The 26,218-nt window shown below is 41.0% G+C and overlaps 1 protein-coding gene across 1 annotated transcript in view; it reads left to right on the top strand.

Moving 5' to 3' along the window:
• The window catches only part of CAB39L (calcium binding protein 39 like), a 61,312-nt gene that overhangs the window by 28,356 nt on the left and 6,738 nt on the right, over window positions 1-26,218 (top strand). The window contains 6 exon segments of the mRNA XM_053934899.1: window positions 8,928-9,092; window positions 13,233-13,351; window positions 17,757-17,925; window positions 21,419-21,478; window positions 23,155-23,220; window positions 23,896-24,039. Of these exon segments, the coding sequence (XP_053790874.1) occupies window positions 8,928-9,092; window positions 13,233-13,351; window positions 17,757-17,925; window positions 21,419-21,478; window positions 23,155-23,220; window positions 23,896-24,039 (723 nt within the window).

Here is a 26,218-nt window from a genome sequence, read left to right on the forward strand (position 1 = left end):
ACAGCTGGTGTGTGTTTTCCTCACAGAGCAAAAGATACGGAATGTTTCCCTGGCGTATTAGAATGGAAACAGCTCGTGAACTTAATGGTGCCTATTTTACAGGAAGAGGCTGATTTTCACTTAGTTTTTGTGTACTTCATTGCTATGGGGTAGAGGCTGTTCCTGGGGTGAACGTGGGTGATCGGGGGAGAGGAGAGAGGGGGACAAGGCAGTCCCTTCAACAGCAAGGCAGAAGGTGAGGAAAGCCTTTTTTTGCATTGGTTTAAGCTTATGTGGCCTGTTGACTCAGGGCTTTGTACTGTAATGTCAAGGAAGCACATAGTGTCCTTTTCCTTGCAGAAGGAAAGGTTAGAGATTCCTTGGCAGTTCTGCCTTTCATTTAAAGTGTTCCACTGAACTGTCCTGAAATAAATACCTGCTAAAGAAAATAGCTAAATTTATTCTCCTGAATTTATGGAAGTAAATCATTAGGACTATCTTTACTACTGAGATGATGATAAACTTTAAAAACTGGCAGGAAAAACAGCTCTTGCAAAACCACCGAGCCCAATCACACCTGCTGCTATCCATTCAGGTTTGTGAACTTAGTAATGCCATTTCTAAGTGTTGTTTGCAGTTTGAGTTGGAGAAGAAAAGACAATGGGAAGATTTTCATTTGCCCAAAGATTTTCAAAATATACTCAGTAATGCTAATGAGTAATGTCTTTTCATGAGAAAGATTGGAGAAATGCAACTGAGAACAAAAGCAAAGAGAAACAAAGCACATTGCTGTACTCTGTGCTCTTGAAAACCTTGCAAGGCTTTTAACTTTACCTCCAATTTGATTTCTGGAGGGAGAAGAAATTTGCCAAACTTTCATTAAAGGGCCTAGAGGTTTAGTTACTGCAAGAGCCAGAAACCCTGGATGTCTCAGAGCTGGGTTTGGACCCTGTAGCCCTGTGACCTGAGAAGTTTGCAACTCAGGGCTGTCCAATTTTTCAGATTTCTAGCTCTTAGTCTGCTGTAAGAACTAAAAGGGTACTGTTATGCCTCACCATAAAGCCAAGGTTCCCAGCATTTCCAGGGTAGACCTCCAGAGCATCCCTGATTTTGTGTGCAAAGTAGTTTCCAACTAGGACTTGCTTCAGATGCTTAAACAAGAAGATTTATCCTGTGACAATTAAGCTGTTATTGTAGTACAGCCAATGTGGTATGTGGGTTGAGGCAGCTAAAAGCTGCTAATACAGGCAGAATTGGCAGAGAAGTGGGGCAAAGCCTGAATTAACTGCAGGGCTGGCAGAGAACCTCCTTTCCTTTTCCAGCTGAGAAATCATGAGTATGAGATGAAGATGAGCAGCCAGGAGGGCACAAGGTCAGGCAGAGAGGGTCTTGATGCTTCTAATACAACTTCGTGCAACTTGCAGCAGGAGCCATTTGTGTCTTAGAGGGGATGTTTTTAAATAATGCAGAAAGGATCATTCCTGCCAAGCTATGCAGTGCACAGGTAGAGCAGCAGAGCAGTTAGGACTTTGCAGCAGAGCAGTTAAGACTTCTCAGGTAATGGGAAGAGGGTGGAGGATATAACTTGATAGACAGGATGCAGAGAAGCCAGTTGTAAGTGTAAAAGAAATGATACATATTTTCTGAGGCATTTAATCATGCACACATGATATACAGAGGTTTGCACTCTTTCTACATGATGCTTTTTGTTACTCACAGAGTAGTACCCATTCAAGCTTTAACTAAACTCCATGGACTGCACTAGCATCTGTCTCCTTAGATAAGGATTGAGTTTGACCCACTTTCCCCACATGTCTAATTTTTTTTTAAACTATTAATGTGTGTTGTGTTGCCATAGTGCTTTCTGATGCTTTTTAAACACTCCCAGCTGAAAAACAGGCTAAATTTTGATGTTTGGTTCTTACTTTTATATGTGGGATTTCTTGTTATTTGCTTGCATGGATATATGTGTGCTTAAAGGTTTGCTATTTTTTCAGCTACATTTTGATGCTTGATAGACCACAGGTTGAGAAGTGCCAGCACATCTGGCTCCTTTTCCTCTGAAGTGCTCTTTCTAATACCTTGTTTCTACAATTTTTAAAAAATAATATATATTTTAAAGAAGGGATTGCAGCCCTGGCAAATTTAATGCAATAATTGGGAGATTATGTAGGGTAAGACAGGGCTCAAAAAGTGGACTAAAATGTCTTTATCAACAATCTTCCTCTCTTCCAACATCTCAAATAAAATAAGGTGTTCTTGGAACATATACAATTGCTGATATCCTGTTTGGGCTTTGATGTGGTGAAGAACAATTAATTAAGTTTTATTTCAGTATTGTATAACTGTAATTACAATTTAATCTCAGTCATGTAGAACCAATCAGTCCTTGAATTTAATGAGAAATGCCTGCTCTGGAACTACCTAGAAAAGCAGGAAAGTATTTAAATACATAGGAAAGAAAGCCTTCAGCACTTAGGCTCTCTTCCTTCTTTCTGGCACAAACTCCTTTAGCATTTGGAGGATGCATGTAAATAGGGGTGAAGAGAAGAGGAGCCACGATACCAAGAGATGATATCTGTTGAACCTGAGGAAGAATGGACAGCGTGTGCCACTCTGGTCACACTGCTCCATTTATTACTGGTGTGTCGCCCTGTCTTTGTTGATGGCTATTGTAAAGGAGCGTTGATAGAAAGGGTGCCTGACCAACCTCACAAAAAAAGGGGTGTGACATCCTGACTTCTCAAAGCCTTCTGTTCAGCTGCTGAGCCCAGTCAGCACAAAGAAGTGCGGGTGGCATCCAGTTTGTCACTGAAGGACGTCCTTGAACACATCACCCTCCCGCTGCTAATCAAACACCTTCGGGTGCGGCAGCCTGACTCAGTGCCATCTGTGGTGCCTACAGGTTTGGTAACATTTTCTGAACCTGCCCTGCAGCAAAAGTCTTCCAAGTGTCACAGGCTTTTAATTTAGTGCAGCAAACCGATCTGAGGTTGGTTGAAACTTGGTCTAATCTTTGCATGTGGTCTAGATGGGCTGAAAGATTTGTAATTTCTGGTATAGCTGATCCAAGACAAAGGTTTATTGTGGAAAATGAACCCAAATGTGTTAGAGTAGGTTCAGAGCACTGTGCTGAGTGCTTTCCTGTCAGGCAAAACTTCAGGCTGTGGTGACTTTAGTCAGTGCTCAGAAGCATAGTGAAGCAAGATGTAAAAATAACCTGCAGTGTCGCGCTTCTGCCCCTTTCACTTAAATCTCTCTAACAAGACTGCTCGTTCGGGTAGGTCACTGCAGTCTGTCCTCTCTTTCATCTCCACATTGCTGTAACAAATTTGGTGCTGTTCAGAAGGGTCAGGAGAGCAACATTTGATTAAGGCTACAATTAAAAGACTTCAAGATATCTGGAACAAATACTTCTATCAATAAATCCTGCTTTTTTACATAGCAACAAGGAAGCCATTCCTGGCTGCTGTTCACCTTGCTGGCTGCTGTGTTGGTAAAGCTCTGGGGCCTGGTGTGTGAGATGAGGTGAAAGGTGCATGTGGAGGGCTCTGTGTGCATTTGCATGGAAGAACAGTTGTGTGACTGCCGGGAACGTGAATACCCATGGATGTGATTCTGCAGCTGCCAGAGCCAGTTGCAAAATTGCTTTCCATTTCATTGCTGCACACTGAAACCAAGGGAATGAGATAAGAAGGGTTTGGCACCCCTTCCCCCTAGCTCTGGGTGTCCTAGGGTTTTGTGGAGCGTTTCATGTTTCAGCTTCCTTGTTCTGCTAAGGCCTGTTACTGCACTAGAGGTGGGAGAAACTCCAGATGTTATCAGGTTCTGGTGCCAAGAGTTTAAACCTGTCTATTCTGGTTGCTTTTATTTTTTAAGGACTTTCAGAACCTTTAGTTCTGTCTTAAGTGCAGGCTTAACAGTGAGAAAGGAATTTATGTCCAGGTGGGGCAAACCTGTCTTCTCCATTTGATCATACATCCTTCTAAGAGGCGTTTCCCTGCTGTGCTTGCTTGCCCAAATTGTCTTTGCCAGCTCCCTTGAGTACTAGACCATAATGTTTTGCTAAATAACAGACGTCAGGCCTCCTGATCCAAAATATCCACAATTTGGCCCTGTAGATCCAGTCAGCATGAAATTGCATCAAGAATAAGTCATTTGGGGTGATCCTGAAGTTACGTGATTGTTTGATTCAGATTCTGCTAATGGCTTTTCTTGGGAATCCTTACAGTTGCATGCAAAGAGAGCTGCATTGGCACTGCTTTTTAGGAGAAAAATTGGTTTGAATCACACAGTGAGAATATTTTTAAACCAGATAAGACCAAATCAAGGAGCTTTATGCTTTTAGCTGCAATATATAGCACGGAGTACTGGCAGATCACTGAATCACACATTGGAGTATTTAACATCACACTGGCAGACATCTCTGTGTGTTACTGTCTGCTGCTGTGCAAGAGAGAAACAGTTTATAGGCAGATTTTGGACCTGGAAATGTGCTAGGTACACAAACACAACCAGTATGTGCCTATTTGCCATATTCCTATGGCTCTCCTCTCCACAGCCTATCCCACACTTGAAGATCAATCAGTCTTTCAGGGAAGATTTTTTTCCTAAAGAATTTCAGGGAATCATTTTTCCATAAGCTCATTTCTTTGTGCTATGTTCCCGTTAAGTCAACAGTGACAAAACTTTGATTTGTGAGGAAAATAAACTGAGACAACAATCTTCAGCTAATAAAATTTCCAGCTCTGGTTGAAGCTATTGGTAGGTGTAGAAAGACACATAAATACTGACCAAAAATCAGCTTTATGAGGAGGGGATGTTGAACATATTTATAATTTAACATAGAGAAATTGTGCAGGCTTATCTGTATTGACTGTTTTCCATCTCCAAGGCTGCTGTAGATAATCTAGTCCAGTAGGGTTGGCAGCATAACCCAAGGATTGTTAGATTTCAACATTTACACAAAATCTTGTCTTTCAAAATGGACCCAAAAACCTCTTCTGGGTTGATGGTCATTACAAACTATACTCTGTGGATGCAGAGTTAGTTCTTATTGGAAGGAGACTTGTTGGAAAGACCAGAAACCTGGCTTAGGAGGTTGAGATCCTGACATCTGTGCAGGAACAGCAGTGCAAACACTAAACTTGTGCGTGTGCTGGGAATCAGCTTGCATGTCATTCTCACTTTTTGTCCCTACCTGCAACTTTGGACTGTCCAAAGTTCAGCATATCCCACTTTTGACATTAGTATGTCTATGTATAAGCTGTTCTGTTGAGGATTGTGTGTTTAGTTTTCTCCTTTCCTCCCTTTTTTCCTCTCTGTTCACAAGAGCCTGTCTAAATATAATGGCAAAAATTCAGTCATGATGGAAAGGACTTGTACCTAGGCGACAAAAGGAAAATCTGCTGGAAATAAGATTATGCCTAATTGCAAGAGTGAGGCAAATGGCTGAAATGCTTTGATATGTCATGAAATTATTTCTTTTACATTGTAACTTCTGCCGGAGTGATGGTTGCAGCACTTTGCTATTGTTGCTCTTGCCACTGATGGAAAAAAAAAGTAGCATGGAAGTCATAATAGACTTAGGGGTTTCTAGTGAATCCTTTTTATTTTTTGTCACTGAAATTCTGTTTGTGGCACTGCTGGGGGGAGGATGTCTTGCTGAGGCTTTTTGTTGGTTTTTGCAATTTTTCCTAAAGAGGCTCAGGACTGGTCTGACTTCTTATGCAGATATATTTTTATGTATTTTCCATGTATTTGAGTGAATGAATGTGCTTTGTTGTTTGTTTTGGAGTGATGTTGGGTCTTTGGATCTTGGAATGTCTTTTTTCTCTGAGTATTAAGAAAGTTTCCATCCTAGAAACAGTGCTTATGTACTTAAAGTATTATTCTAAAATTGCTGTGAGATTAAGTGGAAATGTCAAAATGGAGGCTGTTAATTTAAGAATGTGTGTTTGGGATTGTGGTTTTCCTCCAGATATATTGTGAGGGATATCCAGTGAGGAGCGGTCCTTAGATTTGACTGTGAATAACTTTTGGTGGAGAGTTGCACATCAAAACACAGACCATGGAGAGGCTATGAAGGGGGAGAAAATGGCACATGAAATCTAAATTGCATGTGGAAAAGCTGAAGAGACAAGTGGATGGGATGGCAGGTGATTAGAGAAATGCAGCTCTGGTGGCCACTTCTGCCTACCAGCATAAGTGTTCTATGTTTCATTTACTCACACAGCACTTTTTGGCCTCCTTTTTGAGAATTAAACCTGAAGCTGAGTCCTGCAGACCTTTTTTTCTACATATCAGAAAGGACTACTTTTACTTGAAAGCAAAGTTGTTAACATTTTTTTTAACTACAGAATGCCAGAGATATTCACACCCAGCCCAGCAGAAAGGGTGGAAAGCCAAGAATGTATTGGCTTTGCCTTTGAAATAAAAATATTACCCTAGCTCTTATAAAGATTTAGAGCTTTAGTTTCTAAGATAGAGCCCCTGTTGTTAATCCCATCTGTACTCTGTGGGATATCTCAAGTGACACACGACTAACATTTGAGGTAAAAATAGGCTCTTTTGCTGAGTGATGGTGAGGAACATCAAGACTTCTGCTGTTAGAAGCTATCACACAGTCATGCTCATTTACACTCTGCTCATGCTGACATATCTCAACCAGCAGAAAACTGCCAGTAGGTACAAAGAGATAGGAGGAGAGCAGTTCTTTATGCTGTGCAAAATCAATGCTTAAATCTTACAGGTAGTTGCAATGTAAAAGTAGCTGTTTACTGTGGTTGGTTTTGTTTTTGGTTTTTCTTAGGACTTTTAGGTTTTTTGTATCATTTTTATTCACTAATGTGAATAAAATCTGTGATTGAAAATGTTGGGAGATCAGCAGCAGGTGAGAGATGCCTCTTCAGAGCACTGTGGGGTTATGTTATGCAGATTGATGGGGTGGTATTTGAAAGCATGATGATTTTCTTTTCAATATATGTGAGCGATATATAGAAATTATTGATGTGGCTTTGAACATCCATTAATTTCCAGTTAGCTTTTACAAATCACTATTGCGCTTTCTGTGTTTGTCTTGATTTTTTTTTCACCTGCTATGCTAACAAAAGGCTAACTTCAAGTTAAGGTTTTTCAAAGATGTGAAATGCTGTCCTGTCTTCAGCATCCTGCCTGTCAGTTTGCTGTCATTCTCAGCTTTGCTTTCAAACCTGTTCCTTACTTCCTTCCCACTCCCTGCCAAACAATCCAGTTGGCCTTGCTGCAGGTCATGTGTGTATTAAATATAACCCGACCCAGAAGGAGCCGTTGCCTCCGTAGCCCCATGACTGGAGGAGGTGGGATTTACAGCACACACATCCACATGAAAAAAAATTACTCCTGTCCTCCACAGAGTCTTTATTTGTTCAAAGTGGAGCAAAGGTGTGAGGAGAGCATGAGCCAGGGCTGCCATGCTGCAGCCAGTGGTCCTTTTCCTTGGGAATGGGTATTATCACTCATATCTGATTTTGACCAGCTGCCTGCATCAATGCTGAGCTGTTACCTGTTTACAGGCGTGTTTCTTTCCTTTCCATGTTGTAATTCTGCTGGTCAAGATACTTTGTAAGGTAATTCTGATTCTTCCTCTACATTAGGTACCTGAAACATTGCACAGTATTATTATACTCTAGGTGGGAGCGAAAGATGTGAAAGATCTATTTTACTTCACTTGGTGGCAGCTGTGGAGCTTTACTAAAGCAAATTGTTTCATTTAAATTTCTCAACCTGAGGCTGAAGTGCCTGTGCGCTCAGTGAGCAAATCCCTTATGGAAGATGCTGGCTCAAACCACACCTGATGAGGAGAAATAGGGGGTGGCAGTGCAAAGCTGTGAAGCTTTGGCTGGGATAAAGTGATTTTTTTCCCTAGTAGCTGGTAAAGTGCTGTGTTTGGAATTTAGGATAAGAATGAAGTTGATAACACCCTGATGTTTTAGTTGCTGCTGAGCAGGGCTTACCCTAAGTCAAGGCCTTTTCTGCTCTTCAGCCCACCCCACCAGTGAGTGGGCTGGGGGCACAAGAAGCTGGGAGGAGACACAGCTGGGACAGCTGACCCCAGTGGGCCAGAGGGATATTCCATATCACATGGCATTATGCTCAGAACATAATGCTGGGGGGAAAGCTGGCCCAGGGCTGCTGCTCAGGAACTGGCTGGACACTGGGTGCTGAGCAATTGCATTGTGCATCACTTGGTGTTTATTATTGTTATTGTTGTTGTTATTGCTGCTATTTCTTCCTTCCTTTTCTATCCTATTAAGCTATCTTTATCTCAACCTAAAAATTTAATTCCTCCCCCCAGTTCCTTATCCCATCCTACTGAGGGAGAGTGAGCAAGTGTGGTGTTCAGCTGCCTGCTGGGTTGAGCAGTGCCACAGGGCTGCAAGGATTTATTTGGGTTCCCAGCAGAGGAGCTGGGACAGCCCATCAGGAAGCAGTGGATGGGCAGGCAGCCCAGCAGCCACCCCTCTGGTGGGAGCAGCCACCTGGTTTGGTACCTTCATCTGGCACCTCTTGCCCCACGTGTGCCATGGAGCCCACTGGGGAGGACAGGGGGAGCAACAGTGAAATTGCTGCTGCCTCTGCACAGCTGTGCTTGCCTCCAAACCTCTTAAAGGACCTTGCTGGCACTGGTTGGTAATTGCTCTCTTGGCCCTATTTTATGCCCATGGTCTGTAAATGATGGTATGTCATGTATAAATTGAATTTATCTTGTGTACGGCCTGCAGGGTGCAGTATGGATGCTCCAGCCTCCATGATTACCTAAAATTATGGTATCATTTTGCAATAGATAATGATCATTGTAAGTACATTTAGAAATATTTGTTTTGAAATGCATGTCTTTTAAAAGAACACCCTTTTTTTTTTTCCTGTTTCATTTTTTAAAATGAACCCCATCATCTGCTGGCGAAAAGGCATCGGAGGAAGTGTCAAAATCTCTGCAAGCAATGAAAGAAATTCTGTGTGGGACCACAGACAAAGAGCCACCCACAGAAATAGTGGCCCAGCTGGCACAAGAGCTCTACAACAGTGGCCTTCTAGTGACACTTATTGCCAACCTGCAGCTAATAGATTTTGAGGTAGGTCAGCATCCATAAACTTTTTTCATCTCTGTGATCTTGGTGTTGTCAGTGACTAGAGCCATATTTTTCTGAAGTCTGAGTAATTTCATTGCATTCAAAACTGTTTTCCACAGGCTGAAGAAAGCTGCTGCTCTAGATTGGTTGGTGTCCTGAAAAACATGCTCGTACACTGGCAGTAAATCTGATTTTTTAAAAATTAAAACAAAAACAATAAAGAAATATTTCCATATGTATCCAAACAAGATAGGACATGGTGCTGGGAATACTGTCTAGGACTAACCTTGTAAACTGCAGGGATGATCTTTGGGATACTGCAACTAGAGCTACCTGCTGTCTCTGAAGAGGGTTCAATTTAGAAAGGGTTCAGGGACATGGAATAAAAATAATTGGAAGCATGGAGAATTTCATGTGACAAAGACAGAAAGAATTAAAATGATTTAGTTGAGAGGAAAGGAACTGAAAAACAGACAGCAGGTCGCAAGGTAATTTGGGTGTCCCCCACTTAATTGTTTGGATTAAAAGAATAAAGGAGTATAACATTTTCTTCACGGTAGAAGGATTAATATGAATGTATATGTATACATATTATTTAATTTTATATATTTCAAAACTTGCTTGTAAGTAAGGAGAAGAGTTATAGTAGCAAAGATGGCAGTAATTCAGGATAAACATCAACCGCGTTAATTTACTGTTGACTGGTAGGGATGGGAATAAAGTCTGTCACTGTTAGGTCGTTGTCATTCTTGTGGTTTGCAGTCAGCTGGGATAGTGCCCCCCAGGGACTGCTGTTAGGAGATTTCTGTGGCTCCTGGGTGCTGGTGATTCCTCACAAGTGTCTGACCACCAGTGGGAAATCCCCAGCGACCAGGAGCCAAACCTCCACCACTGAGGTCTGGAGCAGGAGCAGTACCCAATGTACAGGCAGCTGCTGGAGAGAAAAACCAGTTTCTCAAAGAGATCTGATGCTCTCAGAGACACCTTTTGTGGGAGTCATGTGTAGAAGTTATTCTCTTTCCATTTTATAAATGAATGAAAGGGAGGAAAATGGGTGATTTCACCCCATACCAGCAGTAAATCCAAGATCAAGGACTGATTTATTTACTTTGTATTAATTTTTGAAAATGGAATTTATCAATTATTGAATTTTTTTAGTGGCATTCTCTCACTTTTGGCTCAGGTCTTAAGTTCAGGATTTTTTTTTGTTAATGTGTTGTCTTCTCTGTGCCTCCTCTGGTTGCTGTTAAATGTCTAATTACAAAAATACTCAAAACCCAACAGCCCAAGCTCTTAAAAAACCCTTTAAGAAAAATGGAGAAGGGGGGAGGAGAAGATACTCTAAGCACAAAAGGGACACTTCTGAATTTTTTTAGTTACATGACAGTCTGTACTGCTTGTGCCAGAAAAAAATTCTGTATCAACATATTGAACATACAGTCTTTAAAAGCAAGCACTGGATGAAATACCTAATCTGTTGTTGAATTGCTGTTATTACAAACAAATCTCATAATTATTATTGCAAAATATATTTTTTTATTAATTGCAAAAGCTTTCCAATCATTTAGCCAAGCTGTTATACATGTTCTTTGGACAAAACACTAGAAACCAAATGTCACTGAACAAGAGGACATTTGTGACTTTGGCTTCATGTCTTCCCACTGATTTTCCAGTTTATCAGTTTTTCTGTTTCCATTTTGTTATATTGGTGGCCACAGCTGGTATTTAAGTTGCTTCATCAAACAAGCAATTTCATCGCACTATAACACGCGAGTTAATTTTTTGATCCGTATGTAATGGTAAAAAAGCAAATCATAAACTACTGAAAATCTGATTTCTGAAGGCAATAATGTTGCTTTGCTTTGTCCTGACTCCCTGTGTCCTCCTCACCAACCCTGCTGCCCACTTTGATCCCAGTTTTTCACAACTAAACTTCCCTTTGAAAGATGTATTTTCAAAAATGGTGTAGGGGAGACTTCCATCACACATCCATCACACATCCATAGAAGACACAGGTTTATTGCTTCTGCCACTCAACAAACAACATATAATTTCAGTGATGATATTGTTATGAAGCATTAAAGTCAGGTTTCGGCAGGAGCCCAGAATCAAGATCAGACTGGATTTTCAGAAATTTAAAATATGAAATTTATTTTTGAACTTTAAAGAATTGAGGCAAATGTCCAAACAGCAGAATTCAACTAAAAATGTAGGTGTTACTGTGTGTAAGCCTAAAGGTTTACAAACTGTAAAGCCCCTAAAATAGGCAGTAAGTAACCACAAGCCCAGGACTGGTGATTTTACAATCTTTCCCCTACTTTGCCTTGAAACAAGGGCTAAATTATGGTATAAGTATTATACATTTTTTTATTTATATAATGCATCCTTGGCAGGTTTTTTTCATTCTTGTCTAGCCACTTTCTCTTCATGCTGCCTTATCTTGTGCTTCAGTGGCCTTATGTATTTCATTATAAGGCAAAATTCAATTTCAGATCCAAGTAAGGAGTGTTTCAAAACACTCCTACAATTTTAATGTATGTCAGGTGGTGAGGGAAATCTGTTACGGTTCCCTCCTATTTGCCTCCATTCCCTCCTGGAGAACTCATGGAGATCAACTCTGGCTTTCACTATCATTGATCTCTAGAAAATTAGCTATAATTGAATACATATATCTATATATCTATATCTATCTCCTCTGTGCTCATGGATATTTTGCTGCAATGCACACAGTATTAAGTAACTAATAAAAAATTTGGCATAGCAGAGAGGATCACTTAATTTCTGGCCATCTTTACCTCACCCTTTCAACAGCTCTTCTTTGTCTGAATTGTTTTCATCTTGCAGTAACTGCTGAAGCCCGTGGGGATCACAGGATTCCAGGCATATGATACGGGTGTTGTAAAGATGGGGGAGAATGGGATGACTTTATACAGAATTAGCCTATTTGAAATTATGTCCAAGGGTCAAAATAGTGTTGCAGACAAAGGCAGATGGACTGGCCTGCACTGATTTGGTTCTCCTGTTTAATTCCCAGAGTCTCCAGTCTCCAGGCCAGCTGGGCTGGAACAAGTAGGAAAGCAGAATATTTTGTGTTCCTCAGCACTGATTTATTTGTAGAGGTGAAACCAGGGAATTTTCCTCCGTGTGAAACTATCTGCTCTTTGGCTTCAAACATTCAATAATTTCTCTGCCAAGGAATGTTTGTCCTCCCAAGACAGATCAATCAGCATGTACAGATTAAAAGTGACCTTTTGCTTCAGCTTGCCCTGTGCATAGTGACCTGCTGTTGACTCAGTGCCTTGGTTACAGGTCCTTAGTGCAGCCATCTCTCACCTCCCTTAACTTCACATCAATTTCTCTGCTGTGCCAGGGGAGAAGGTGGTGGGGAGGAAGAGGATTTCTAATGCAAGATGTATTGGTGAACCCTCTGACTGAACAGAACATGATTTGGAAAGACCTTCTGGAAAGCTGTTTGCACAGGGAAGCATTTGAAGACAAACTGTGATTGTGTAGATAGGTGCATACAGCACAGCATCAGGACAAAGAGAAGGACTTTAGTTTTGATTAAAGCAGAGACACGTACGTGATGCAGGCATTTTATTGGTAGTAGTTCTTCCATTTTTCATGGTAAATAATGGGCACAGTTTAAATTTAACACTGATTTTCAGAAATGTAATCACACTTGGAGTTGTTTGCACTGGACTGATAAAAAGCTTTAGCTTTTTAAGTGTAGGCAGTGTGGCAGTGGTTTGGTACCAGCTCGATTGCTCACATTTGGAGGCTACAGGAGTAACAACACACGCGGCAACAGCACGCTTGGCTCAGGGTAGTGGCTTGCTTTTATGGTGCTTTAGTGTTGCTATTTGAAATAGCCAAAGACTTGGGTGGCAGTGTAAGAGGAATGCACATCTTCATTTAGGAAAAAAAAGATGCAAATGAAGTTGGGAGCCTTCAGAGCCACCTGAAGGAGGAAACCTTCTTGTGGCATTGGAGAAACAGCAAATATGAGGCAGAGACTGGAGAAGAAAAAAAAAGGCTGACCTGTTCTGACTTCAGTTTCATTTGTACTTTAAATTGATGTTATAGTAAATGGTTGTTTGCTCATGTTTTTCTAAACAAAGATATATTTTGCTTCTTTAACAGGGCAAAAAGGATGTTTCCCAGATATTCAACAACATTTTGAGAAGACAGATTGGCACACGCAGCCCTACTGTGGAATACATTAGTGCCCATCCACATATCCTATTCATGCTTCTAAAAGGGTAGGTGCTTTGAGTTTCATTAAAGAGCATTGCCTGCAACTTGCTAGCATTGCAATTGATCTACTTTCTCACTTTTAGTTTAAAAAAAAAAAAAGGATTTTCAGATTTTGTTCCAGCTTTCTTACTTTATTTTTTTCATATTGACTTTCCTTCTATGGAACTCTATACTTTTTAATGATGGGATTATTTCATTTGGCTGTTATTTCTTCACCAAACTTCATGTTGAAATAATTATGTGCTGGTTGTTTTTGTCTGCACCCCATATGATGTGTACTTCATTTCTCACCATGAGCTCTTGTGTAGCATTGTTGGTGACTGCTCAGGTTCATTTAGACCTTTTTGCATTGCAGGAGTGACCAACAGTGGTGTCTGTAAATAACTGGAGTCAAACTGGAACACTGAGTGGTAGAACAGAGAGAAGCAAAAATGCATTAAAAGAGTAGTTGTGTCTGTGGGACAGACTTCTCCAACCCTTGTGGCCACAAGTGAACTTCAACTTTAAATTCTTTCTGCAGTTAACTCCACAACTTTCAGCATTCAATGGTTTTTTTTTTTGTCTTTTAAACCTCAGGACAGTGATGATAATTCTCTCCATTATTATTACAAACTGTTTTTAATTTCATATGTATATATAATAATTTTCTTCTCTTTTCTCTGTCTTTGCTTTTTCAGTTTTTTACTCATTTTGATCTTGCACATTGAGCATGCATCACTACCATATGTCTGGGCTTCATTTAAAGATAAAAAATATTTTTGGATTATGTCCCAGATTTTCTTTGGCATCTGTAGCAACCAAGAATATTAAGATGATAGTGAAGTTTTTATGCATATTTGCTTCAGACAGACGTTTTACAGTAAGTGACCTGAGCTGGTGCATGAATTTAAATAGCATCACTTAGATGCTTTTTTTTTGAGAATCTTGCTGCATGCAGCAGCGTGTCTGTGGTCCTCGGGCTCCTTGTTCATGATGTCTTGGCTAGCCCTCTGCAGCATTGCACTGGCTCAGAATTGCCATTTCTGGAATGTCTTGCTAAAAAGTGCAGTGGAATCCATCAGTAGAAGTCCAGAGTCAGTCATGCTCAGCCTGAGCAGCTGCTGCAGAACAGTGTAATGATATCAGACATGATGATGCTTTTCCTGCCTGTGTCCTGCTGCTGGGAATGTCTAAAAATGAGACCTAAAATCTGTGCCTGCAGCCAGGGCAAGTCCCTGAACACACAGATTGCTGTGTGCCCACAGTGTGGGGTGTGTGTGGGGCTGCAGAATTGGGAAACAAGCATCTCCTGTTAGACACCACCACGTGAAAATGTGACCTGAGGACATGTTTTCTTATTTATTCAATGCTGAATGAATTATGTTATTTATACTATATAGATATATATTTATATCATGCTATAGGAAATACAGGAAATCAAACTCTGCTAAAGGAAAGTGGGTTTGGCTGACTTGTGCCATTCTGTGTTTGTTACATGACATCACAACATTACCTGGAGAGAAAAAAAAAAATCACCTCTACCATGACTATAAAAGAAATGGCCCAAGACTGTTGTGACTGCTGTACTTCCATTGGATGCAAAATTTCCTCTGGCCCCTGTCAGTCCCCAAAAGCAAAAGGTTGCTTTTTTGTGGTTTAATGTGAGCTCTGCTGGGTGGGAAGGATCTTCAATCAGAGCTCCCACCCAGTGTTTCCTGTCTCATACTCCAGTGGAACTGCCAACTTGAGATAACAGTTCCTACCTTTTAGGCTTCATTTTACTTGTTGCCTGCTTCCTTCCAGCTTCTCAGCTTCAGAAAACACACAGCACATAGTTCACTTTTTTTTTCCTTTCTTTCATTTCTGTAGGTTGTTTGCTGCTGCACAAGGACTTGCTTTAATAGCATCTTATTTTCTGTGTGTGAGCTTCGTGTATAGGATTTCAGATGAGTACAGTGTTTGGTGTACATAGAGAAACAGTTGTATTTGGGCCAATTTTTTGCTCTGGTGTCAGCCTATTGCATTAGCCCAGAAAAAACTTTGGTCCTTTGTAATTTAAAATATCTTTCCTCTAGGACAGTGACTGTTGAGGACTTAGTTAATGGCACTTGCATTGTTTCTCTCAAGTGACAAATTTAGAAGCTTCTTTATGAATATATATCTCTATATCTGTGCCTCATGCCACGTGCTATCTCTACCCTAGACACTGCCCCCAGCCTGTGTTGTGATGGTCTCTTCATATCACAGCTCAGTTAAAGCTTTAATGGTATATTGGCTGAGGTTGTAGAATTCCCCTTGAGTTTATCCGAGGATAAACTCAGGCTATACAGGTAATATAAAGTCAGATCAGAATACATCTGTTTGAGACCTTGTGTCTCCCAGGCTTGATGCCTTCCAAGTCTCTTGCCTGTGCTCCTCACCTTGTACCATTTTGTGCACTAACCATGGAAGAATGATTCCCTTTACGCAGAAATGCATTTCTGCTCTCAGTCTTGCCTCTTTCAAACTCCACAACAAGTGTTTTGAAATACTTCAAGTCCATTGTTTCATTTTCTAGTTCTCTCTAGTATTCACTGCGTGGGGGTTTCTTTAGGTTCTAAGTTCATCCAAACAGAGAAGAACTCAGTATTTTTTTCTGCTGTGGAAATACATCAGCATAGAGCACTAATTGCTCATTAGAAGTGATTTTGAATCACATTTCTATCATTCCTGCCTGGTGGCTTTGCATGTAAGTGTGGGTGCAAAGGACATGCTAGCTATGACTGGGCAGCCTGTAAACTTCTTCCAGGCTTATTCCAGGCACCAAACCCAACTTTCCTCGCTTGTGTGAACAGCCAAAGGCCCATAACCCACTTCCAGATAATGGAGCATTTGACTGAGAATGATTCTGTTGATACTTAATGTTTTTAAAAGTTATTGTGCTGGAAACAATGTAATTTGCTTTTATTCCAACCAAAATACTCATTAGCCAACTATTAAATATTTTCCTGGCTGCACTCCTAGGAGCAGCTCTGCCTCATTTTCCTTAAAAATTAGTATTCCTGTTAATGGAGTTGATGCCTCAATGGGAAACATCAGTGAATTTGTGCTGTCTGAAGAGTTAGAAATTCAAGTTTGCAAATGCTTCCACAAACCAAAACAAACAGGGGCTTGAGTGCCTGCATTTCCTTGAGGGTGGGAAGCTTCATTTGCCTGTTTGGAATAGCAATCCATTTTCATTAAGCCAACTATTGTTGACAGCAGGTTGAAGTATGCAGCTCTGGTATGCTTGCAGAACACAACTGTTCTTTTAAATTGCATGCTAGGGGTAAATGCTAGGCCCACTCACTTACAGCACAGATGGCATTTTGTGTTTTTCTTCCTTTTTTTTAAAAAAAATTGTATTTCTTTTGGCCTAGTGATAGGAATTAATTGTGCAAAGGAAAAACGATGCTGATAAATTCTGGCTGATAATACACAGTTCTGATATAGTATAACCAGTTTATTGAAACAGAGAGTGCTTTCTGTCCCCTTGGACTTCACCACTTTCACATGATTTCTGGCAGACTGCTGAAAAAAATTCATTTTAAATCCTTCTTGACTGTTTGATTTCATCCTTTCTTGTTTTTTAATGTGTTTCTAACAGTTTTGTTTCAGAATAATTTCAGCTTTAAAGAAATCAAGACTTCATAGAAATTTAAGATGATCTGAATTTCCTCCCCCTCCCTCCCTTCCTTCCTCTCCAAGGGCGAGATGTGTGCTGGCTCCTGGCTGTTGCAGTGCCTCATGTGCCATACCAGGATTGTAACTTGAGGAATGGGTGCCTGTGTCCTGAGCACAGCCAGAGCCTCTGCAGAAGAGGCATTGAGCAGAACTTCTCCTAAACTGAAGGAAAAAAAAAAATCAGAGCTACAGAAAGCTTAATCCTGTGTAGACTGCTTGGAGAGACTCTTCCTACCTTCCTCATTAATACTCCAGAGTGATGTCCTCTAGAAGAGGAGTGGGAGGTGATGGGTGCTCATGAGGTGTTGCAGTTTTCTTGGATAAACTGAGGAGCTCAGAATTAAATCTGAAAAGGGAGGTTATTATATTGTACTGGCTGTGCTTTCTCACAAATCCAAAAGGGTGAAGGATCTCTGTTGATATGTTGCACAGTCCCTGAGGTCTTTCCACAGAGAGGGGGTGTAGTGCAAATTTACACCAAAATGTGTTTTGGCTTGGTAAGAGAGAGGTTTGCAGTGATTCTGGCAGCATTGCCTGTGTCTGCTCCTGAGCTTTGGGATGAGGTCCTGCAGCTGGGTACAGCACTGTGGCTGGGAGCTGCCCTCCATGTGTGGTGTCCCTTCTGGCACATGTGTTCCCTGTGCTACAAAATTCCCTGTTGCTAAAAAGGTGCCTGTTTATCTTTGTTCTTCTATGTTTTGATGCTTTCTGTTTCTCTTTATTCTCCAGATATGAATCCCCAAATATTGCCTTACGTTGTGGAATTATGCTGAGAGAGTGTATCCGCCATGAACCCTTGGCCAAAATCATACTATTTTCAGAACAGTTCAGAGACTTTTTTAAATATGTGGAAATGTCAACATTTGATATTGCTTCTGATGCCTTTGCTACATTCAAGGTAAATAATTCAGTACATGCATCATAGTTTGTGTCAAAAGCAGCCCTCCATCAGAAGTCATCGCTGAGCATTGCTGCTTTGAACTGGGTGGCTTTTTTTGTTGTTCAGTAAAGGATATAATTAATTAACCCTTGGTCTGATTGTAGCAGGATTCACAACAGCGACCACGTCTGCAAAAAATCTTTAGAGAAATGTAAATCTGTATTTAATTAACATTCTTCACCTTGATAACTCAGTCTTTTATGCTACCATTTAAAACTCAAATTAATCATGTATTACCTAGAGTTCTTGTAAAATGCATAACCTTCTTCTCTCCCTACCTTCCCCCACGACAAACCCACTGCCCATCATGACCACACGAGTGAACAGAAGGCATCATTTAAAACTAATATTTGAAATAATTGTAATTTTTGCTGTCCCTTCTGAGTTCAGCAGTCAAGTAGAGATTAATGCCAAACCTGCTGATTATTTTACAGTGTGTTCATAGTCTTATTTTTGTGACCCATGGTTCAGTGTAAGGACTGTAGTGCTAAATGCTACGTAGCAGGAAGCACTGCATAAAGTCTATAGAGTGTACCATGTAGAGTTTGTGTTGTATTAAAAATGAGTTTGGGTGAAGATGTCAAATTTCTTGGAGGTTGTATGTGACTATCATCCTTCCCACCAGATGCTAGTACAGTCTTTGAGCAAAAAAACCAAAGTAAATTCGATGCCTGTGAACTTCACATACAGGGAAGATTAATTTGTTTCTGAAAAACAGTTTAAGAAAGCTGAAGGAAAATCTTTTTAGTTAAAGACTCTTCTAAATATAGATCTAACTCCTTTTTTTTTCTTCTATTACTGAGCTCCATGCTGTCATAGAAACACATTGTTTATTCTTTCCTTTCAAAGCTAATTAGAAACATGATTAGCTAGACCTCAGTAGTAAAGGAATGTTAGAGCTCAGCTCAGTGATTCTACATACACTGAAACCTGGCTTTTTACTGGTGTTTACTAATCTACTGAATGGGATAAAGATTTGCATAATGGAGATAATGTTGCATTCTTCAGTAATGACTTGAGCAGGATTAGCAATTCAAATCACCCCTTAATCAGTTACAGCATCTTTCCCTTATTTTAAGTTTCACTGTTGTGGTGTCCATTAAGTAAAGGTTATGAAATTCAAAGTAGCACAGATACACGGACAAGGTATAAAAATGCAACATAACTGAGGTATTTAAATCTTCTGTTTCTGGCATTTTACCCTCTGCTCAGAAGAATATTTGTCTCTGATCAGAAAAAATGCTCCTGGACTCAGTTCCCAGCTCGACAGAGATTTTCATCTTCTCCCCAGGTCCTGCTTTGAGCAGGACAGCAGAGTGTTGGTGTTGGTGGTGGTGGACAGTCTTCACCCCAACCAGGAGGCAGAATGGGGATAAGGGTCAATTAAGCAGTGGCAGGGACTGTAGACCGCTACAACCTTCCCAAAAAGAAGAGAGATTGATGTTGTTCATAGATCTACAGCTGTAGAATGTACTTCTATCCCCTGTGAACAGAGTGTATTTTTAGCAGGATTTAAAAATAGGATTCTACATCCTCACATGCACTGGAAAGAGAGGAGTATGAGGGCAGTTCATCCTCAGACAAAGGACAGAATTCACCTTTGAAAATGCTTGGGGGAAATGTATAACGGCATTTTTAGGATTTTTTGAAATTGCCTCTTAGCACCTGATACACGGTCAGTTCTGGAAAAAAACCAGCTGCTCATTTCATCTCCTGTTTGTCTGTTACTCTGAATAGCTGGAACAGCAAGAAGTGATGTGGAAGCGATTGAAACATGGAGCTACCTCATTTCTAGTACTGGAAAAATAAATGCTGTGATTGTTTGCTGGCTGGATTACTGAACTCACTTTTTCGTTTCTGGTGTCCCCATGTTGGGTTTGCAGTTGCCACTGGGGTGTCTGGTTCAGAGCTGAAAGCCTTGGATAGTCTATGCACCAGAGGAGGGCTTAATTAAACATTCATGAAAGTCTGAAGATATTTATAGTAGGGAAGCACTGGAATTATGATCTGGAGATGTACTTCTTAATTAAAGTTATCCAGGTGCACTGCAGAGAGCAAACAGAGCTGCTAAAAATGCAGAGGAAAAGGGCTTGTATTTCAAGGCATAAGCTGTCTGTGGAGGGTGCAAGCAGCAGTTGGAACGTGCTGGTTGGAATGCTGCTGCTCCACACTTCCTTGTCTTTTCCTATGAAAAACTCATTTTGGATTATATTTCATTTGTGCCCCTATTGAAGGACTTGTACTTGCCTCTAAGTGCCCTGCATAAAAGCTCCTGAATCATGTGTTTCACTCAGCCTTTAAAACTGCTGTCACTGCAGTCCTGCTAAATGAAAGGATGCATTTAAAACAGGCACTGGATTTTGTAGTGCTCCGCTTTCCTCTTATAATTGATGGTAAAAATAAATTAAAGGATTAGTATGTAAAGGATTTCTTTTATTTGTGAGGATGTGTCTGTGCATCTGCTTGAGCTCCTCATCAGCTTCTGCCTCTGCCTGGGTAGGGAAACCAAGAAAAAGATTATAAAAAAAAGCAGAAAAATGCCAACTTGGTTCGCTGAAAAATACCAACTCGAGTGGACTTCATCAGGCAATTATTGCAATCAATGTTGTATTTTAAAAGGAGCAGTAAGAGAAAAGTCTTACTTAAATGCCTTACACTGGCCACTCATTTCATAGCTATTCATCCAGTACAAAGACACAGTTTCTTCTGGAGCTGAACATTTGCATCTCTGTCACTGGGCACCAGCATCACCATTCTGTGGGAGAGGTTCTTTTAATTTAAATTTGAATTGGTTAGCCTTCTGGAATGGGAGACAGTCTGTCCAGCTGTCTGGAAGGTCTGCTATTGCTTTGTGTCAGAAAGCCAACCCTGGGCAGAAAAAGTTCTACAGAAGGGACTCATCCCACTTACCTAAGACTCCTTCCAGGAAAGGGAGTGGAGGTGGAGGGAGCCTGGATGGCTTAGCTTAAGTTGGTGCCTAGCTTTCATTATTAAATAGCTACGTGTATATACAGTGGTTGAATTCCAGTTTTCCTTGTATTCTTGGAGATGAGCAGGCTTAGCATCATTCCCAGCTCTGAGGTAGCATGTAGGCCACTTTTGGCTTGGAGACCACAGCTCATCCTCCATAAAGGGTTAATTTTCTTTCTTCCTTTTCCCCATCCCTGTTTAATGTGAATACTCTGCACTATGACCTATCAACAACAAGAAAAGGTGGGAGGGAAACAGCAATAAAAACAAAGAATATTAGAATAGTTCTGTCTTGATTCTGTTAGCATTACATTAACTGAGTTCTCCCTAAAGTCCTACTAACCACTTAATGAATGCAGTGTTGTCTATAGAAATCATCCTGTAAATGCTTTCTGGTCAAAACTGCTGAAATACATTTGAGAATCAAGGGACAATCAGAGGCACTCACTCTCTCAGATAACCTTTCTCTGTTCTTCCCCAGGACCTGCTAACACGACACAAATTGTTGGTGGCAGAATTTCTGGAACAAAATTACGATGTAGTAAGTATCGATGCTGAAAGACTTAAAAAAAAATCTGTTTATGCTTGGCTGCAAAAAAAAAAAAGAAATGCACAGGGGGTTTCATGCTCTGCATAAATTCCTCATGTAGAACTGCAAAACCAAGCACTGCTTTATACTGGAGCAGGATCCACGCCTGGCATGTGAAATGCAGATACCTCTGCACACACCTGGGCATACACACCAAGGTCTCAGGAGAACTCAGAGGTTAACAGCAACTTTTATTCCTCGCCATGTGCATCGCATCTCCTCAAGTGCGACTGGAACTGAAACTTCACATGCAAACAGATCATGGCAGAAAACCTGTGCATGGTTTTAAACAGTTTTGTGATACCCCAGCACTGACAGGGTCATAGTGGTGTTATTTACTGTACTTTGGGACAGAAGAGAAGAGTTACTGAAACAAGTTTTAGCATTACTGGAATTACATGTACCTGAAGGAGAGGCTGAGGTCTGAATATTCCTACTTTCTTCCTAAGGCAATAAGTCCCTTGGTTAGCTGCTATTTTTCACTTTGATTTTTTTGGCTCCCTTTTGGACTAAATGTGGGTCAGAAAAATTCCATTGGATTCAACTAAAATTGGATTGATACAGATCACAGAATTAGACTGTGGGTCATGTTTTTGTGTTACCTGAGGTATTCTTTATTTCACTGCCAAAATGAAAAGACAAATTTCTTTCATTCTGGTTACCAGGAAGGCTAAATGAAGAGTAGGCTTATTATTGCTGAGTCACTAATGCAGCTTAGTTGGAGAAAAATAAGTGTCTCTGCTAATCTTTTCTCTTGATACTGGAGCACTGCATTGGAACAGTCCCCATTCTACATTTATATGATGTTTTCAATTTTTAAGTATCAATTGCCTAAGTGACTTGTTTGGTTGGTGTTTTTTTTTTGTTGTTGTTGTTGTTTTGTTTTTGTTTTGGTGGGCTTTTTTTGTTTTTGTTTTTGTTTCTGTTTTTGTTTGTTTTTTGTTTGTTTGGTTTTTTGTTTGTTTGTTTTTTTTTTTTTTTTGGTGACTATTGGACAGCAGTGTTGATTTTCCCTGCCTGTTTGGTAGACAGTTTGAACATATTACAGCCTTGTCTCTCAGTCTTCCTGACCACAAGATCCTCTTGATCCATCCCTGCAAAATCCAGCACACGCTTTGCCGCTAGTGACCCTTGCCGGGCAAAGAGCTTTAACGAGCAAGGACACTGAAGGCAGGCAAGGTGGCACCTCACAAAAGGAGCATTTGGGATACCCCATCACCATTTTGGGGTGTTGCATTGAGTCACACAGCCAGGCATGACCACGATATGAGTGAGTGGACATGATGTGCTGGACCCACATGTCCTGGCAGCAGCGTCACCCTTCTGTAAGAGAAGGCTGCCCAGGCTTACTTCTGTCCCAGTTGGCTCACACCAGTCCCTGTTCCATCCATGCCATATGTGGTATTCCCCCTCTGCAGCGCTTGGAAGAGGAGTGTTCCTGGGCATTAGTTAATTCACTGTGTGATAACCAGCCAAGAGAAAAGGCCACAAGAGCTGGGCCTGGCATCGCAGTGAAGTGTTAGAGGGTGGCACTGCTGCAGCCTCTGCTGCTCCTCTAGGGTGAGAGGGACCAAGAGAAGGAAGGATGGACACGAATCTGATACATTTGTGTTTTCTTGTTACTCTAGATCTTTGAGGACTACGAAAAACTCCTTCATTCTGAGAATTATGTAACAAAGAGACAATCTTTGAAGGTAAAGTCTCTCAACACTTTCCTCCTAAATTTGTACTCTGTGTTATACGGAATGTCGAGGTGCATGTACGGCAATGGAACAGCCATTTTTCTATCAACAGAAGAACTAAGGGCTTGTGATGCTCTTCCTGAAAAGCACAGGAGCTCACTGGGTCTTTTCTTCCCTGGACCTCTGGGGAAGCACTGGGCCATTTCTATGGAACGAGTGCTGTCACTTCTCCTCCGAGCTCAGATCTGTGCTTTGGTTCAGAACGTGGTTACAGTGAGCTTGGCAGTACCGTGGCAGTCTCTGCCTGGGGCACCAAGTGTGACATGGCCTGCACATGGAAGCAGAGTGGGGTGTGAATGTAACATGGGAATGAAACAAGGATGTCTTGTGGAACAGCTGCACTACACTTGCTTTTGTCCCAGCTATTCACACCAGCTCCTATCACACCCAGCCCATATGCAGGATCCCTCTCTGTCGTATTTAGAAAATGAGCATTACTGGGCATTAAGTAACCCACTGCGTGATAAAAAGTCTAGATCCTTTTTTCCTTTTTTTTTTTTTTTAAGGTAGTGACATTGAAACCTCTTAAGCAAACATTGAAATAGGCTGCTGCTTTCTTTGCATTCAAAAATAATGTAGTAAACTGGGGAAAAAAAAAGTGGTTTTTTTTTCTAATTTTGCTTACAGCTTCTGGGTGAACTGATTCTGGACCGACACAACTTTGCCATCATGACTAAATACATCAGCAAACCAGAAAACCTGAAGCTGATGATGAACTTGCTGCGAGATAAAAGCCCCAACATTCAGTTTGAAGCATTCCATGTGTTCAAGGTGAGCCAGTATGAGTTGTAGAGGTGGCAGAATTTCTCTTCTCCTCATAAAAGTGCCTTTCAAGCTGGACCAGAAGTCCAGAAAATTATGGCAAAGATTGGGGTTTCCAGTCACTTGCAATATTTGAGAATGTCATAATTGAGAAGGTTTTTATCACCCAACCTCTGCTTTCTGTTTGCCTGCCTTCAGGTGAGACCTAAAGCAGCATCATTTGGGTTTGAGCTGGGGGGTAGTCAGTCAAGTAGCCATGAACTACAGGTAACAAAATACACAACTTCTAGGTAGCACCCAGAGGACCTTCTCCCCACTCCTGGATCATTTTACCATGTGATTCTAGATAAAGATAAAAAAAGGTCTTAAAACTCTACCTTAGATTAAAAGTAGGTGGTGCTGGTGCTGGGCATCAGTGCAAAGGCAATATGCTTTTAAAGGTATTAAAAAGGTTTGGTAAATCTGGGCTTGAAATGAGTTTCATCCTTCCATCATTTTGCAGTGACATTAATGCAGTGTTGAACAATTACCAGACCCAACCAGTGTCTCTTTTTTCATGATGATCAATGTTAATATGTTAGAAGTTTACCATTTTCCTATCAAAAGAGTTCTCTGCTCTGGAACAGAGAGTGAGTCAAACTAAGTCTAATTTGGAATGAACATGTTAATTTCAAACTATAAATAGAGTTGTTAATGATTATCAGAAGAGGAATTTTGGGCCTCTAAGGATACCCCTTCCCTAAGTTGGCTAAGAAAGATACCAGATAACACCAAATGACTGTGGAAAGGCATTACAACACCCTTCACAAATTCAGGGTGACTTGTTAAGTTTTGTACTTATGCCATTTCTGATTTGGAAAAAAAACTTTCAGATCTTCAGTGTGGAGACTTAGAGAATGTGCAGCTTCTCCAAAAAGTTTTTAGTTTTGTAAAAGAACAAAAAAAAAAATCTTCAAGGAGGATTAAAAGAAAATTCCTTTTGTGAAATAAGCGGCTTGGTAAGCTGTTCCCTTGCTGACTTCCTCCAGTCAAGTGAACCACTGTGAGTAACTTGTACTCCTCCTCCTTATCAGGAGGTGTGTGGCTCCAAGATAAGCAAGCAGTCTGGCTCCAGACACTTGCAGCCTTTGAGATGCCAGTGGGGAGAAGGTATCAGAGGATTTGCATTTCTTAGCCACTCTGTGAATAAATGCAATATTTTTATTTGTGAAAGACATGAGTTGCTGTTCCTGAATAGGAATGATAGGCATGGACCGAGCCTTGAGAATGGCTGATTTCACTTATTTTAGGAGACATTTAAAAGGACTTGGAATAATGCAAAAGGGTTCCAGTGTGCAACCATGTCACACATTGCTGTTCCTCCCATTCTGCCTTCCCACTCCTAGTTAGAGTGGGGATATTGCAGGCTCATCCTTGCTTGACCACTTGCAGTTGCTGCCACGTGGACCTTGGAGTGCCAGCAAAACAAACCATGAGCAACATTGGTGTTGTGTCTCTCCAGTTCAAAGGGCCAGACTCTGTCCTCAGACACCTCCATGGCATGTTGTTGGTGTTTTCCAGAGGTGGCAGTCAGCAGCATTTCAGCAGGGCCGAGGCATTCCCATGGCATTCCTCACACTGCCTCACATGCACAGTGCTCGTGGTGTGGGAGCTGCAGACTCAGAGCAGTACCTGATCAGCTGGAAATTGCTTGTTCACAACCACCAGCTGCACACTACAGAGTGACTGTAGAGGTGCAGCAGCTCCCCTTTTAGGATCCTCCTCACCGAGGATCTGGGTTGCTTGGATGTAGCAGCATCCAGGTCCTCTCCAGGGGGCAGGGTTATTACAGGAAATTGCATGGTGAATTAGCTTTGTAGAGAGCTCTTTTACCTCTGATTTAACATCTTAAATTGAGTTCTAACTTCTTGAGAGCTAATGAAATCCTTACGTGTTTAAGAGACTGGCTGTTTGTGCCCAGTTCTGCAGTGTCCCTGCCTCCCGTGTCTGGGTTTGTATCCCTCAGCCCAGTTCTCTTATCAACTATAATATTCCATGTTCATGTAACTGGGAGAGGAATCTTGTCCTCAGCTTCTAATCTCATAAATTTTGAACTGTGCCTGCATTTTTAAATTATGCTTGCAAAATACCTATGCAGTCCTGGCTGAAATTACAGTAGACTAACCGCAGTGATTTGGAATCAAAGGTC

The sequence above is a fragment of the Vidua chalybeata genome, chromosome 2, assembly GCF_026979565.1.
Source record: "Vidua chalybeata isolate OUT-0048 chromosome 2, bVidCha1 merged haplotype, whole genome shotgun sequence".
NCBI lineage: Eukaryota > Metazoa > Chordata > Aves > Passeriformes > Viduidae > Vidua > Vidua chalybeata.